The sequence below is a fragment of the Pogona vitticeps genome, chromosome 1 (assembly GCF_051106095.1).
Source record: "Pogona vitticeps strain Pit_001003342236 chromosome 1, PviZW2.1, whole genome shotgun sequence".
In the NCBI taxonomy this organism is placed as follows: domain Eukaryota; kingdom Metazoa; phylum Chordata; class Lepidosauria; order Squamata; family Agamidae; genus Pogona; species Pogona vitticeps.
Window position 1 is genome coordinate 166728853 of NC_135783.1, and position 17695 is coordinate 166746547.

The following is a 17695-nucleotide window of genomic DNA, read 5'->3' on the forward strand; positions in this document are numbered from 1 at the left end:
ATAAAGCTTTTAAAGAAACTCACTATTGGAAAAGAAAAAGATCAATATATTTTCTAATTTCTGTAACACTTTCTTGACCTGCAGTAGACATTCTGAACTTCTATTGTGATATTAATGAAGCCCCAAACATTGTGGAGAGACCACAATGAGTGGTCTCAAGCACTTGGAACCTCCTTTTCGCCTTTCAATTTATTTTAGAGAGTTTTTTCTTTTAAACTCAAATGGAATAGCACTTTTTACTTTTAAATTAAGTTTTAAATTTGTCCTGTGGTCATGGTTTCTAAATGATTCAGTAACTGTAAAGAACACTTGCAATATATCCTGGGTGCTGCTTAAAATCAGAGCTAGAGTCACTTCCTTTCCAGTTGATTCCATGGCCAGCTGCTCAAGGACATCATCATGTAGCATACAGAAGATTTACCTTTGTTACAAACAGAGCACACATTTATCCTATCTGTGTGGGTGTAACTGAAGGGAACAATTACTGCAATATTTTCTTCTCTTAATTTTTCCCTGATTTCATTTTCTGTGTCAAGATCACCTTGAACATTTGGGTCAAGGGGATAAAAGCATGTCCCCTCTACTATACAGTATCACTTTGGAAGCCTCTAAAATATTTGTATTGTAAAGAGAATATATGAACTGAAAATTGTACTAACTACAAACCAATCATTTGGTGTAACAATAAAATATCAAAATCTGCCTCTGTTAGAAGAAAGCATTTGTGACATATCGGTAGGGGGGAAATCCCATATTGTTTGGTTGTGGGTGGAAGGAAGAGTTGCAGTACGCCTGATCTGAAAAATATTCATTAAGTCTTGATTACTCAATGTTGCAATGCTATATTTACCATGGCTTAGCAACAGTATATTACATTTTGAAGTAAAGGGACCTTTTCAACAGTCTCAGTGGTTTGACACTGAGACCCCTAAACAGATCCAAAACTGTCAGAAATTGTATTGATCCACTTCTTTCTCTGTATGTCTCACCCTCCTTCCCCCCTCTATCTATATTCACTGAGGATTTTCCAGGAGGGTCCCTCCCTCCAGCACTAGGGAGAAGGACTTTGAACTAAAACTAAATTTTGAATGGACCACAGAAATGAGTGAGACTTGTTAATTAATACATCCCATTGATTTTAATGGGTGTACTCTAGCTGGGTCTCAAAATGGATTTGATCCTTGAGTCGGTAAACTAGTTCTATGTGGCCCTTCCCTTCTATTGTGAGGATTGTAGCTAAGCTCAGAGAGAACAAGGAAATCTGAGGGGGTGGCAGAAGACATACTAGTCCCTCTAGTGCAGACAATTAAACTCTGCAAGCCTCGATTCTACTATAACATTTTTTTAAATTGTGAATACCAAAACACAAACACCGCAAACTAACAGCATCGTTTTCATTATCAGCAAAGTTAATTAAAACTTTGTTTTGTGTCTAGGATTTAGAAGAATTCTGCTTTAAGTTTTGTGTCAATCACTTGACTGAAGTCACTCAAACTGCAGCTTTTTGGCAAATGGATGGTTCTCTGCTAAAGGAATTCATTGCTAAAGCCAGTAAATATGGAGCATTTAAGAACTGAAAGATGTACAAGTCTGTTGGAATGGCGCCACTACAACTGGTGTGATTTCATGTGCTTCTCTCCAGTTCTTGCCAATGAAGAGAACTGACAAGAACATGTTGCATAAAGGCACTTGTCCTGCAGCTAGGCTCTCAGGTGATCTCCACATCAAGCAGTATGTATTTTGTTTGGCTTTTGTTGCTCTAGATATGCTTCTATGGTTTTAAACACCTTTGAGGAGGAAATAAAATTATAGGAGGAACAAAAATGGGAGAGTAGGAATATAAAAAATAGTATTTTTTTTGGTGCTGTTGTTCGGTTTTCCCAATAATGGTCTGTTAATTTATTTGGCTTGATTTATTTTCAAGCAGTATTAAGATAGCTGGCACCAAGATGCTTCACTGCACAATTAAGTGTAAATGAAAGAAAAAACACCAGTATTTTTCCTTAATTTCTGTTTGCATATTAATGAAGTTTCCATGATCTCTCAGTACCCAAAGGCTTCAACTGCCTTGTGAAATGATAAATAAAATATATTTGAGTCTATATAACTTTTGAAGACTCAAAGATTATTAGTGTTTACTAATGTAATTGGGATTATGTTACTGTTTCCACATCTCTTTTAACACTGAATCTATCAAATTTATGTGAAAAAGAACATTGTCCTGAGGGCCCTAATGTTGTTAAAAGCAGGTGACTGCAGGAAAATGCATTGAAATTCTGTATATATAATAAACTTGTTTGCAAATTATATGTTTTTATTTTATACATTAAAATTACGTTAACAATTATTTTTACATGAGAAGTGTGATTTGTAGGCAAGGCTGCTTCTGGGATTGTGGGGAATGCTGAATGGTCTGCACAGTTCATCTACGGACAATTTTTTTCTGAGACATTTCCTGAAAAAAAGTGGACTTACTAACCTGTGCACTGCTAGAAAATAAAAGTGGATAGCGGTGAATTGGAAAAACCCTTAAAAAGTCAGGACTCAACTTTATGGGACTGCCTTTAAAGACATCTTATCATAAGGCATTCAGTTTCATCATTAAAGATCTGTGTTGTTTCCTTCTCCTTGATTCTACCCCTGCTTGGTTTTATTGTTGTTCCTTGTTGAATCTCTGAATTAAGAACCACAGAGGAAGCATGTAGCTTCTTTTCTCCTGTCTTCCTAGAATCCTAGCAGCAGAGTCAGGAAATCTGTTACAGCATTGGTGATGGATAATTATGAACTCTTTGCTTAAAATTCTCTCACAGAAGAAATGCAACCAGTTAATTCCATTGCTAATGCCACCAGGAATTTCTAAAGTTTGCAATCCACTTTTTTTAAACTCTGGATCTGATTTATTGGGGGCCTGGCAAATGGAAGATTTTGTGATAACTTCTTCATAACCAACATAACCTTTCAACATAACTTTTCATCATAAAACTTGCTCTCCATGCAGCTCATGTTATTTTTTTGCTCTCCCTTGACAGTCATCTGTCTTAAAATGACTGTGTTCAAAACTAGATGCAATATTCCAGGTGAGATCTAACCAAATAATTTACCTTTACTTTTGTTGATACAGCCCAAAATCACACTGGACAGTTTTTTAAAAACTACCTTTTTCTGTTATGTTTAGCTCAGAGGTGTCAAACTAAATTTCATCTTGGGCCACATCAGCATTATGGTTGCACTCAAAGGGCCAGTTGTATCTGTAAGACTATATAAATGTATCTACTCTTTATCATATTAAATATACTCCTCATTAAATTATTACTGGTTTTAGTAATAATGTAACAACTAGCTCTGAAAGTAAACGCCTGTTATCAAAGTCTAGAAATAATGGCAAGCAGATATTCAAGTGTACAACTATTGTACAATTTATTGAAAAGTAAGTTTTAGTAACAAAGATATTTTTTAAATCATCAAATATTACCAAGCACTGTTTATTATGTTAACGTTCTTTAACTGTTTGGTCCCAGCTGAGACAGGGAGAACTATGACAAAACAAATAATTGCTGCGGCGGAAAAAGGTGAACATGGAAATCAATCTGCTGATTCAGGCTGCAATCTGTGGCATATAAAGTTGATAAGGTTATGTTGCCTGGCCCTGTACAAGTAGATCCCACCTCACCTTGATATGGTGATATCAAACAGCTTCCTCATCCATTGATCAATTTCTGTATATAACAAACACAAAACAAATGAAATGAAAGAGCAACAACTAGAATGCAAACATTGTTACATTGTACTTATAGGAAATACATTTTGTGATTTTGTATATGCCTAAATATTTTTTTAAATTATTTGTTTTTTGACCAGATAGCTGACACAGTTTTTCTGAGGTCAGTCCGTCAATGTCTGACTTTAGGTCTTGTGCAGTAGCAATCCGTAAAACAGTGTGGAGGTTGTCATTGGTGATGGATCATCTATGCTTGGTCTTGTTCAGATTCATGACTGAAAACATTCGTTCGCAGAAGACGGGTGTAGTGAAATGCCAACAGGTGACGTCATTCCTGCCTGTCCATCACAGAAGCTCAAGAGGGAGCAGCCAAGAAGGGGAGAGACAGGGAGTCAGAGAGACAGTTGGAGATGTGGAATGGCAGTTAGGAGTCCTAAAGGAGAGAGAAGGAGTGGGTTGGTGAATTGAGCTGAGAATGTTAGGAGAGGGAATTGAGAAGGATAAACAGTATTGAACAAGCAGGAATGAAATTATAAGCACAATATTGATTGAAAGTATATAGAAGTTTGGAATAAAAATGATTGCTTACATGATCCAATCCTTGTTAATACAGTTCATATGTGATTTACCTTTATGATTTACTTGACAATAAAAGAATGTTTGTCAAACCTCTGATTCCTAAGTTCAATAACCCTTAGTGTTGGCAGCACACGTGTATAATATAATTGGTGGCAGCGTGAAGGAAATAGGGCGTGATCCCTTGTGAGGGCCAAGTAAACAGGGGCTACAAGGTACCTGTAGATCGCCACAACGGGCAACTTCAAGTCAGAGCTGTGGTGGTAAAAATCCTCGATTACAGCATCCTGGAACTTAACTCTCAGGCTACTGTTGCACTGAAGTTCTATTAATTTCATCTGAAGGTGATGTAGTGCGCTGTCAGCATTGATAGTGAAAGGACTGGCAAAGTTGGTAAAGGTTAAGTGCTGTTCCTTAAAGTCAGAGAAGTGCTGATCAGATTCATTAATCAGCCGATCCACTTTGGTAGCCAATCCAGCACATGAAAAAGTAGCCAGAAATGAGGTTATTCTGACAGACAGGAAATTGGGAAAGACTGCCTTGTTCAAGCTGGGACTTCCATAGATGCATTTTTTTTTCCTGAAAAGCTGTGATTGCATCATACATTGCCGTTATGTACCTGCAGCCTCTGATTCAGCTGGGTAAGATGCTCTGTTATGTCACACAGCATGGCAAATTCACATAGCCAGTTTGGCTCTGACAGTTCCCTTTACTTTGCATGAAAAGAGCAATTTCTTTTAAAAGCTAAAAAAATCGCTTGAGAACGGTGCTCCTACTCAGCCACCTTGCTTCTGTATGGTATGGCACATCCATATATTCTGTGCCCACGGTTGGAACTGATGATGATTAAGGCCCCGAGCACGAAGGAAGTTCACAGTTTTCGTGACTGGTCATTGTTATCCAGTTTCAGAATCTTGCCACACAGAGTTTCTTGGTGGATAATGCTAAGTTATTAGAGGTGTGTGGCAGTTACTTTTCTGCATTTTCTCTTTCAACAGTCCAAACAAGCCAGTTCTTTGTCCACACACTGCAGGTGTGTCATCAGTAGTAAGCCCCACCAACTTTTTCCAAGGCAATTTCATTTTACTTTGAGGCTCCTCCACTGTATTGATGATGCCCCTCCCAGTGACCACATCCAAGAGCTCCTCACTGATGGATAAGTCTGCCCTCATGCCTCTTACAAAAGTGGTTAGATCAGCTGTATCAGTATTGTCAATGTTTTTGTCCATGGCTAATGAAAATGCCAGATAAATACTTGCTTCTTCAGCCAGCTGTGTTGACAGATTACGTGCAAGTTCCCTGATTTGGGCTGCGGTAGTGTTTCTTCACCAGCTGACATTGTTAAAAGCCTGTCTCTGCTCAGGGCACAACTGTTTGCATGCCTTCAGCATACACTGCACCTTCTGAAAAGCACTTTGAAGCTCAGGTGATTTCTTCAGCTACAAGAAAGCTGGCTTTCACTGCTGCATCAGGTGGGAGCTTCTAAAAGAAGAAATTCTAAACACAGAACAACAAACAATTCCAACAAGAAAAAAGGTGGGAGACGGCCAATCTGGCTTCACAAAAAGCTCAGGGAGGACCTAAAAAGCAAAAAATACATGTACAGGAAGTGGAAGGGAGGCCAGGCCAGGCCACCAAGGAGGAGTACAGACAAGTAGCAAGGAAATGCAGGGATGGCATTAGGAGGGCATAAGCTGAGAATGAGCTGAGATAAGCTAGAGACACTAAAAGCAATTAAAAAGCATTATTCAGGTATGTGAGTAGCAAAAGACAAACAAAAGATATAGTGGCACAGCTCCATAATGGAGATGGTAAAACGATAACAGAGAACAAGGAAAGGGATCAATTTATATTTTAGTTCCGTCTTTTCCCATAAGACTATAAACTTCCAAACAAATTCGAAGTGTGTGGGGAGAAATAGGATTGCAGGATTGCAGCTGGAGATTGATAAAAATAATAATCAAGGGATACCTTACCACCTTGACTGAGTTCAGATCTCCAGGGCCAGATGAACTATCGGAACCGCTATCCATTATTTTCTTGAAATCATGGGAAATGGGGGAAGTGCCAGAGGATTGGAGGAGGGCAAAAAAAGAGGAACCTGGGAACTACAGGCCAATCAGCCTGACATCAACCCCAGGGAAATTTCTGAAACAGATCATAAAGAGGTTATTGTGCAAGGACCTAGAAAACAATGCAATAATAACTAGAAACCAACACAGATTTGTCAAGAACAAATCCTGCCAAACTAATTTGAGCTTGTTTTCTGATCAGGTCATCTCCCTGATAGATAGAGGGAATGCTGTAGATGTAGTATATCTTGACTTCAGCAAAGCTTTTGACAAAGTTCTCCATGATATCCTGATTAGCAAGCTAACTAAGTGTGGGTTAGATAGATCAAGTGTCAGGTGGATACACAATTGGCTACAGAATCATTCTCAGAGGGTGAAGATTAATGGATCCTTCTGTAACTGGGAGGAGGTAACTAGTGGGGTACCCCAAGGCTCTGTCCTGGGCCCAATTACTTGGATGAGGGAGTGCAGGGAATGCTTGTTAAATCTGCAGAAGATACTACTGTAAATTGGGCAGAATAGCTAATACCCTGGAAGACAGAAACAAAATTCAAAATGACCTTGATAGGATGGAACACTGGGCTGAAAACAACAAAATGAAATACTGCACTTTGGAAAAAGAAACCAAATATATAGTTACAAGATGGGGGATACCTGGCTCAGCAAAACTACGAGCAAGAAGGATCTTGGCATTGTTGTAGATCACAAGCTAAATATGAGCCAACAGTGTGATGATGTGGCTACAAAAAAGGCAAATGTTATTTCAGGCTACATTAATATCAACTATTAAGTATAGTTTCCAAATCCCGCAAGGTGCTGGTCCCCCTCTATTTAGCACTGGTTAGGTCTTGCCTTGAGGATTGTGTCCAGTTCTGGACACCACACTTCAAGAAGGATGCTAAAAAATTGGAATAATGATGATGTCTCTCCCCTCCTGCCCTATCCTTGACTGCTTGGAAACCAAGCCTTCTTCATCGTGGTCTTCTGTGAATGCACACAAAAGGGTTAACCAAGCGCTAGCGTTGGTCCTCTCAGAATATTCTCGAGCTGTAAGAGAAATGTAACAATTGTAGGGCTGCCTACATTGCGCATGCTCCGCCCACCCGAGCCTCAGTTCCATTTTTCCGCGTTGCGGTTGGGACCTCTCGTTTCGAGCTCCATTCCTTTTCTCTCTATTTCATGCAAAACTACCACGGTTTGACCCGGACTGTTCTTTGATTCTGTCTACTGCTGTGCCCCTTCACTCGGACTGTTTTTTTGGACCATCCGATCCGGTTTTCCCTTCAATAGAGCAGCTTCTATATTTTCCCGCTCTTTTCTCCCTTAGCGCAACGGCCATTAATCTAGCCTATGCCTTCTGGGCCCTTTAGCCGTTGTGTGGACTGCGATAGGAAGATTCCCCAGCAAGATCCACACGACCGCTGCCTTTTTTGTCTGGGTGAAGCCCACCAGACAAAGTCTTGCCGCCACTGCAAAACCTTTACCAAGGCAGCACTTAAAGCAAGGCAGCAGCGGCTTAAATTCCATCTGTGGGAATCAACCCTCGCAGCCACTAAACCGACAGATTCCAAAATGGCCTCACCATTGACAGCTCTCCTGTCTGAGGCAAGCGTCTCTTCACAGCCTGCACCATCTAAGGCTGTACAGCAGAAAAAGACGATCCCCTCAAAAAAGTCATTGGCGAAAGCCAAAACGAGTTCCTCCTTGATGCCTGTAAAACAAAAAGCAAAGGTGTCTGAAAAATCTAAAGATACGACTGCTCAGCTCCCTCCAATATCGCAGTCTCTACCATCGCCTATCTTAGAGGACTTGTCTCGGGATCGAGATTTCTTGTCGGAGACAGCACATTCCCTGCCTCCTCGACAAGCAGAGCCGACTTTGCCGCGCGGAGAACCCTCTCCGACGCCGAGTCAACTCGCTAGTGTTACAGCAGGCTTGACGTCTGCCCCCAACAGCCCATCCTCTCATGGGCGGGGATCTCCGGCTCCTTCGACCTTGTCTGCACCTTTGAGGTCGAAATCACCGAGAAAGAAGCGTTCCTCGAAGAGGAAGCGCAGCCCATCCAACCGACGCTGAGACAAGCGCCGGCGTCGACGGAGCCCCTCCTCGTCGAACGACTCCGACTCGGTTCGCAAACATCGTCATCGTCGACGTCGACGCCGATCCAGTTCTTCGACGTCTTCATCGACATCAACAGAGCCGCGTCGGAAGAAGCATAGGAAGATTAAATATATTTACATCTCATCTTCCTCGAGCTCTCCCGAGGTGCATTATCGATGCCGACATCGACGTCGGGGGGTCGGTGCCAAGACGCCTGCACCACCGCAGCCGCAGTTGCCGGAGCCCGTCCAGCCTACAGCTCCCCCTGTTACTGCTCCTCCTGTACAGCCGTCGACGTCGGCCCACATCGTCGGGGTCGAAAAACCGCCCCGAAAACATAAAAGAGACGTTTTTTCATCGGACCCCGATGAGGCTTCCTCGGTCCTTTCTTCTGACTCTGACCAAGATTTACCAGTGCCACCTGTCCCTGCCCCCCTTGCCTGAGGGAGAAGTGGTTGGGTCTGATATCGGTGATGCTAATGGCTCTTCTCCATCAGAGGACTTTTCATCCTACTCTCAGATGTTGGGAAGACTGGCTAGAGCCCTAAAGTTAGAACTCGACCAACCTGCACTACCTGCAGAGGACCTCATTTTTGGAGACATAAAGGAGAAGTCTCCGCCACCTAGCTTAAATTTTGTCCCGGTGATCATGGACATAATTAAGGAATGCTGGGAACAACCGGCTAATACGCCTCCATTACCTCGCCGTACCGAGAACTTCTACAGGGTACATGGGCCCGATACTAAATTTCTCCTCAAACATCCAATTCCAAACTCTTTGGTTGTAGAAACTAGTTGCACTAGACCTACTGGTAAATCGCATGTTACACCGACAAATAAGGAGGGTAAGAAATTAGAAGTCATTGGAAGGAAGATTTACTCTCTTGTTGCCTTCTTGTTGAAAGTTATTAACTACCACACTGCTCTCGGTGCTTACCAAAAGCAACTTTGGATGAAAATCTTGCCTGGCCTCAAACTAATTCACGAGGAATTTAGACAACCCTTCTTGAATTTTTATGAGGAGGCTCAGACGGTGTCGAGGTATCAAAGGCTAGCAACTAGGCATGCGGCGGAGGCTTCCGCCAGAGTTCTTATGTCTGCTGTAACTTTGCGCAGGCATGCCTGGCTTCGGGCGGCTAACGTTCTGGAGGATGTTAAAAATAAAGTAGAAAGTCTCTCCTTTGATGCTGTTGGCCTCTTCAATGAGAAAACTGACTCTCACCTTGAAGAGCTTCATAAAGCTAAGAAAACGGCCAAATCCTACTCAATACAACCACAACCTCGCTTCCAAAAGTTCCAGTGGCGTAGGTCTTATGCGCAATACCAATAGTCATCACAACAATTTAGACCGTACTCTAACTTACCTCATCAGAGATCCTCTCAGGCTTCTTCTGCGCCCAGCTACAAGTCCCAGCGTTCTCAGCGCAGACAATCCTTTAAACCTCCTGCAAAGAAAACTAGGCGTTATCTTTGACTCGCCTCCAGGTTACTGTCCATACACAAACAATACAAGACTTTTTCCATTTCTTTCAAACTGGCGCGCTATTACAAACGACACGTGGGTTCTATACATCATCGAATATGGTTACCGTCTAGAGTTCACCGAGTTACCACCTTTAGGGTACGTAAACCCTACTTCTTACAACGTGGCCCTCAAAGAGGAAGTATTCTCACTCCTGCGAAAGGTGGCCATTCACACCGTTCCAGCAGCAGACTTAAAAAACGGTTTTTACTCGAGATACTTCGCCGTGTCGAAAAAAGATGGAGGAATAAGACCTATCTTAGACCTAAGACTTCTCAATGCTTACCTTCGTCCTCGACGGTTCCGCATGGTCACGTTAGACTCCATTCTCCACCTGCTAAAGAAAAACAACTGGTTCACAGTCATAGACTTAAAAGATGCTTACTTTCATGTGACGATCCACCCATCACATCGCAAGTACCTCCGGTTCTTCTTCCAGGACACCATTTATCAATTCCTAACCTTACCCTTCGGACTTTCGACAGCCCCCAGAACCTTCACGAAAGTCATGGCTCCTGTAGCAGCGTACCTAAGGCTCAAGGGTGTTCACATCTACCCTTATATAGACGATTGGTTACTAGTGTCAACGTCCAGGAAACAAGCTATCAAGGACACAAAATTTGTCCTCCGACTGCTCCCACAACTCGGCCTCACCATCAATCGCAAAAAGTCGCACCTCTCACCGTCCAGAGTGGTACACTACATAGGCACCCGCCTCGATGCGACCAAGGCAAGAATTTTCCTTCCCAAAGAAAGGATAAGAAAGATTCAAAGAGCCATAAGAAAGTTCTACCCAGGAGCGCGTGTTACAGCAAAGCATGCTCAACATCTGCTGGGCCTCATGTCATCAACTACCTCGACGCTGGCTCATGCTCGGCTCAAGCTATGCTCCCTGCAGTCATGGTTGCTAACACTATTCGACCCCATGACAGACAGTCAGCACAAGCGGCTCCGGGTGACTCCCGAACTGGCCAACCAGTTACAGTGGTGGACTTTTCCTCCTCACCTACAAATTGGCAGACCCTTCAAACCACTGCAATTGACTATACAAGTGACTACAGACGCCAGCCCCACAGGCTGGGGTGCGCATTGTGTTCACCACAAAATACATGGCCTCTGGTCTCCTCGGGAACTGAGTCTTCATATCAACCACCTAGAGATGCTGGCGGCCATCAAGGCATTACGGGCATTACGGGTCGTGGTGTTCAAGTAATAACAGACAACACCACGACCATGCACCCAAACAGGGAGGGACCCGCTCCCAGTCTCTGCTGTATCTCACCATACACCTTTGGGAATGGTGTTACCTCCATCAGATTTTCCCAGTAGCCATACACGTGTCGACGACGGACAACACACTGGCAGATCGCCTCAGCCGCCTCCCATATCAGATGCACGAATGGGAACTCAACCAGCGGGGACTCCTTCTGTAGATCTTTTCGCCTCGGAGTACAACGCCAAGTGCACAACTTATGCGTCCAGAGCCGGGATTGGCAAGAACTCTCTAGGAGACGCCTTTATGATTCACTGGAATCTGGGTCTCCTTTATGCCTTCCCACCCATGCCATTAATACAGAGAACTCTGGTGAGGCTTCAACATTTGAATGCCCCTTGAATTATAGCCCCTTATTGGCCGCGTCAAGCATGGTTTCCAACATTGACAAGCATGTCCATCGAGTCCAAGAGGTTACCTCCGATTCCAGACCTCTTGACACAGGATGCAGGGACGGTACTTCATCCAGACGTGGAAACATTACAGTTGACAGCGTGGAGGATCTACCCCCGATCAAGGAGGTGCTAGATCACGCAAAAAAGCCATCCACAAATAAGCTCTACTCTCATAAATGGAAAGGGTTTGTTAAGTTTACGGAAGACAAGGGACTTGTGTCGTCCCCTGTGTCTCTTTCCACGTTGTTATTGTACTTACGTTATCTCTTCGACTTCCACTTATCCCTTTCTACAATCAAGGTTTATCTGGCCGCCATAGTATCATTCCAACCCAGGAATTCTGCTTCGGCACGACTTTTTTCTCATCCTACGGTTAAATCCTTCCTAAAGGGACTTTCTAACCTACGGCCTCCTGTGAAACCGCCGTTGCCGCAGTGGTCTCTACAATTAGTTCTCCGGGCCCTCACCCGTCCTCCTTTTGAGCCTATGGCCACATGTGACCTTAAGTTGTTATCTTTTAAGACATTGTTTTTAGTAGCTGTTACGTCAGCAAGACGAGTTAGTGAACTCGCTGCATTACGTTCTGACCATCCCTTTTTACAATTTTTCAAGGACAAGGTTCAGTTATACCCTGACGTTTCATTCCTACCCAAAGTTGTGTCAGATTTCCATCTCAGTCAACCTCTGTCTTTGCCTACTCTGTTTCCTGAACCTACTACTGACATCGAACGCATGCTTCATACACTGGATGTCAGGAGGGCTCTAGCCTTTTATGTGTCTAGAACGAAGGATATCAGGGCTTCTACCAGGCTCTTCATTTGCTATGCTGGCCACAAAAAGGGTCTACCTACAGCGAATTCTACACTCTCCAGATGGCTCGTCTCTACTATCACATTGGCATATGAACTTCAACATAAGTCTCCACCTGACGGACTACGCGCTCATTCAACCAGAGCTGTTGCATCCTCTACAGCCTTGGCGCGCGGTGTCGATGTTCCAGAGATCTGTAGGGCTGCCACGTGGTCTAATGTGTCAATGTTCATTACTCACTACAGGCTTGATGTCAGAGCCAGACGAGAGACGAGTTTTGGGAGAGCTGTACTGACGTCGGTACTTCAGTGACATCCCACCGTCCGGTGAGTAAGCTTGCTAATCACCCTTTTGTGTGCATTCACAGAAGACCATGATGAAGAAAGAGAGGTTACTTACCTGTAACCATGGTTCTTCAAGTGGTCATTCTGTGAATTCACACAATCCCGCCCGGCCTCCCCTCTATCTGTCACTGTTTGTGTTTACCTCAGGTCCAGGTACCAGTGGCGGATAAATGGAACTAAGGCTCGGGTGGGCGGAGCATGCGCAATGTAGGCAGCCCTACAATTGTTACATTTCTCTTACAGCTCGAGAATATTCCGAGAGGACCAACGCTAGCGCTTGGTTAACCCTTTTGTGTGAATTCACAGAATGACCACTTGAAGAACCATGGTTACAGGTAAGTAACCTCTCTTTATGAAGAAAGGATGAAAGAATTGGACATGTTTAGCCTTGATATCACTTTTCAAATATTTGAAAGGCTTGTCAAACAGAGGAGGGGCAAGATCTGTTCTCAATCATCCCAGAGTGCAGGACATGCAACAATGGGCTCAAGTTAAAGGAAGTCAGATTTCGGTTGAATATCAGGAAAAATTTCCTGTTAGAGCAGTACGACAGTGGAACCAGTTACATTGGAAGTTGGTGAGTGCTCCAACACTGGAGGCATTCAAGAAAAACTTGGATAATCACCTGGCAGATATGCTTTGATTGTTTCTCCTTTGTGGTCTCTGTGAATACACACTAATGGGTTAATCTGTGCTCAAGCAGAGCATCTTTGGAAACTTTCACATCGTTAAGCACTTGGTGCAGGGATCTCCCCTACACCTGGCTATATAACTCCGCCCCGGCACCCGGGGCCTCAGTTCTTTTTTTCGACCGCGGCTGTAGTAGCAGCTCTGTTCGGAACTTCACAAGTAAAAACAAATTCTATTTCTTATCATTCCTTTCTTTGACCTCCCTTGTTCTTTCTTCTAAAAAGCAAGTTGTTTCTCCTGCCTGGGGGAAGAGCACCAGCCGGCATTATTTGTTCTTTGTGAAGGCTTTACAGAGCCTTTACAAAACCAGCTTTAGAGTGTCAGGGCTTTTTCTCTTAAAGACATAAGGTCTCTTTTACCTTCTTAGCAAGGTTACCCCCAGGCTCAGGAGGAACGGCTTTCTACCTGTTTGCAATCTTCCTCTTTCTATCAAAAAGAGGAGGACAGCATCTGAGCTTTGCCCTTGGAGAAGAAAGGGCCTCCTGCAGCACCGGTCGCCTTCTCTGGCTGTCAGTGATTCTCCTGACATGGGGTAAAAGCCTCTGTGTGAGGTTGGGGGCTTGTTCATATGGTAACTAATTCTGGAAAAAGCTGCGTGCCGAGGCAACATATGGTAAGCCTTGGTTTTGCCTTTGGGGAAAGAAAGGGCCCCCTGACAGGTAGTCAGCTACCTGACTGGGGTGACACCTTTGGGTGGTTTGGCTTAAAACATCCCTCATTTATCAATGGGCTTGTTCTCACAGCTGCTATTTCCAAAATCAACTAGGTGCCAAAGCAAGAGCTTTTGGGCAACATTTGGCAGCCCTAGCTCCCACTGCTATCCCTGTAGTCAGTGATATTCCTGTTTGGGGTAGCACTTGTTTGGTGGCTCATAATTTGGCACAAAACAAAACAGCCCTCTTTATCTATGGGCTTGTTCACACAGTAGCCAGTGGCCTAAGGAGTGCTTAAAAGTGTAGTGCTCCCTCGAACTCGGCTCTAGCAGCAAAGTGTCTGCAGGTTCAACCTAACCCGCTGTTAACCCTTTCATTGTCCCAGCAATGTATTGAGAATGAGTTTGGTCAGGCTCCTACTAAGAAAGACTGCTCTCCTAAATAAGGTCTTACCTTATTTAGTTGAGATTCACAAGAGTCAGAAGGGGAGAAAGACTTCCAACCAATCTTCCTACTCCTATATCAGTTGCCGCCGTTAGTCACTCTCCTTTATCATTAACAGATAAGGAGTTCTTTGGGTGGCGTTTTTATTTTCTGGCCACCATGTAGCCAACTACTCCTCTGCCATGGATGCTTATCATCACCACTTACTGAATTTGACATTGCCAATTTTGCGGTTAACTCCTGTGCACCTTTACAGTTAAGGCCTCCCATCTCACTAGGAGGCAATGGGGTGGGCGCGTCATGAACGCATTGCTGCTCGACATGCCTTAAACCAGCATCCAAACAACTGAAGGGTTGAGGACCTATGCTTGGTGGTGTGTGGCTTTTAGTCAGAAAACTGATGTTATTCTTGACAACCTGCCCAAGCTCCCGAAGGCGGCATGGTCATTTGCAGTGTAACAACCACAAGTACCTGGTGATACTCCTACCAGCCTAGGGCATACCTGGAACGTCAAAGACCTCAACCCTAAGGTTACCAGCCACCACCCCCTAGACATGTGGGCAGGTTGCACCCTGACCAGCAGATCTAAAGGCAGGACTGGAAAACCGAGCGGTCTCTTTACTGCACCTGACTTCTCTGTCATTGACCAGTTGGGCCGTCTGGCCCCTCATCTTTCCAATTGGTGTTCCTTCATGTTTAATACTTGGGTACTCTCTATCACAGCTACCAGCTATGCTATAGAATTCAATATACCCCACTGCCATAGGCCACGCTATTGCCATCCCCCTCAAAAAAAAAAAAAAAAAAAAAGGATGGAAGCCTCTGGCCCATTCTTGATTTTGAAGGCCTGAATTCTTTTATTACTCTACGTAGATTCCGTATGGATTTGTTGAACTCTGTTATTCACATGTTACGTCCAGAGAGTTGGTTGGATGCTTGTTTTCATGATGGTATCCAGTCAGGCCATCAATGTTTTCTCAGGGGGAATAACTGGCTCCTGGCTGCTAAGTAGCTGCTGCTAAGTCACAAGCTGGCAGACACATGTCCTTGACAGCTCAGTGGTCTCTCCAATTACAGTACTTCTTCGGCAGCTTATGGGGCCTCCCTTCAAACCCTTGGCATCAGCATTGCTCTACTTGCTAGCCCTCAAGACTGCCTTTCTCCTGACAATATCCTTAGCTTGCAGGGCTGGAGGACTCGCTACACTAAGAGCAGATCCTCTTTTCTGTAACGTAATCTTATGGCCAAACCTTACCTTCTTCCCTAAGGTATTTTCTGCCTTCCATTTGAACCAGCCAGCTGTCCTTCCTGTCTTCTATCCCACTCCATCTTCTCCATGTGAGACAGTGCGGCACGGTCTAGATGGGAAGCGTGCTCTGTCATATGATGTGCATCGCACAACCACTTTCCATGCCTCACAGCATCTCCTTGTCACCTTTGCTGGCTCCTCCTTCGGAGCACCGGCTTCCTCTCGGACCATCTCTAGATGAATAGTCCAGGCCATCTGTCTCGCCTATAACTTGGCAAAGGCTCCTCTTCCAAATTCACTGAGAGCTCACTCTACTAGAGCTGTAGCATCCTCCACAGCTTTTATCTGTGTACTGTACATCTTGGATGTCTGCCACGCTGCCACGTGTGCCACTCCATCATCTCACACTACCGCCTGGATGTCCGGCCCAAGGCTCAGGCTGCGGTAGGTCGAGCTATCCTGGCTTCTGCACTTTCATGACGTCCCTCCTCCTGGTTAGTCAGCTTGCCAGTCACCCATTAGTGTGTATTCACAGAGACCACAAAGGAGAAAAGAGGTCTTTTGAGTGGTCCTCTGTGATTTCACACATCCCACCCTCCACCCTGCTGTCCATCACGTGTGCCATGGCATGTTGGGCAGCCGCAGTTGGTTCTTTGGAGCTGAGGGTTAGGTGCCGGGGGAGAAGTTATATAGCCAGGTATAGGGGAGGTCCCGGCACCAAGTACTTAAAGCTGTGGAAGTTTCTGAGACTGCTCTGCCCGAGCGCAGATCAACCTGTTAGTATTCCAGCAGTGAGCAGGGGGTTGGACTTGATAGCCTTGTAGACCCCTTCCAACTTCACTTTTCTATGATGGTATGATCCTTGGATCATTTTTTTGCTGTCATTTTTGCAAAAATATGTGGAGAATATTTTTGCACAAATATTATGTGGAGAATGCAGGCTGCCTTTTAATTCTTGGACCCTTTCTTGGTTGCTAAGGTTAGCATACTTGGCTCACAGTGCTGACATAAATTGTATTCCTTCATCACTGCCACGGCTTAAAATTCTATTCGTTTTCTCATCTGTCATTAAATTGCCTTCCATCTGCATTTACTTTTCTTTTCTTGGACATTTTAGGAATATTTGATCGTAGTTTATATATCTGTAAAGTGACATAGGTCAGTGTATCCAAAGCTCCACCTACTGGGGTATTAACTGTCACAGTGCTGTGAAGGGCAGGTGCAGATGATGCAAGTCTGAAAAGAAGGGTCACACACTGCTTGTATCATCCGAAACCTAATTGGAGACTGGTGAGACAAAATACCATGGCAAAACCTTTCTTGTGGATGATATCAGCATTGTGCAACCCTCCTTTTCAACTGGCATAAAATTGCATTTTTCTTATAATACCAGGGAAGGTGTAGACAAGGGGGTACTGCAGCTCCACAGGATCTGTAGGTAGAGTTCTGTCCTCCTCTCTGCTCCCCACCGTAATTAAATAGAGACCCCCCAAATTACCTGACACAGTGGTGTAGCAGATCACCCTCAAAAAATTAATTGGTAGAGTGCAACAGATGTCCATCCCAAAAATAATACAGTGGTGCCTCACAAGACAAAAGTAATTTGTTCCACGAGTAGCACTGTCTTGCAAAATTTTCATCTTGCGAAAAGCAGTTTCCCATAGGAATGAACTGCAATGCATTCCTATGAGAAACCTCGCAAGACAAATGAATTATTTTCATCTTGCAAGGCATCGGTCTTGAGGAAAAAAACCCATCTTGCGAAGCATGGCCATAGAAGCCGTCTTGTGAGTCACCAACATGATCACAAAAAACATTCATCTGGCGAGGCGTTCACCTTGCGAGGCA

The 17695-nt window shown here is 44.1% G+C and overlaps 2 protein-coding genes across 21 annotated transcripts in view; one reads left to right on the plus strand and one right to left on the minus strand.

The window, feature by feature from the left end:
* RCBTB1 (RCC1 and BTB domain containing protein 1) overlaps positions 1 to 4386 on the plus strand; it is an 82740-nt gene extending 78354 nt beyond the window's left edge. For 6 of the 12 annotated variants that reach the window (XR_013537650.1, XR_013537651.1, XR_013537652.1 and 3 more), the window contains one exon: positions 1437 to 4386. Coding sequence is in view for 8 of the 12 variants with exons in the window: in XM_020796761.3 (XP_020652420.1) it covers positions 1437 to 1577 (141 nt within the window). In the remaining 4 variants the exon portion in view is untranslated. The remainder of the gene's footprint in view (positions 1 to 1436) is intronic. The other 6 variants (XR_012084949.2, XM_072993224.2, XM_072993473.2 and 3 more) reach the window with 1 other exon arrangement.
* The window catches only part of PHF11 (PHD finger protein 11), a 47953-nt gene continuing 33650 nt past the window's right edge, over positions 3393 to 17695 (minus strand). For 2 of the 9 annotated variants that reach the window (XR_013537681.1, XR_012085094.2), the window contains exons 10-14: positions 10275 to 10325; positions 9831 to 9911; positions 7949 to 8077; positions 4914 to 6442; positions 3393 to 4151 (exon numbers count right to left, since the gene is read on the minus strand). The gene's annotated coding sequence lies outside the window, so the exon portion shown is untranslated. Of the gene's footprint in view, positions 4152 to 4913; positions 6443 to 7020; positions 8078 to 9830; positions 9912 to 10274; positions 10326 to 17695 lie in introns of those variants that run through there. The other 7 variants (XR_013537684.1, XR_013537685.1, XR_012085061.2 and 4 more) reach the window with 7 other exon arrangements.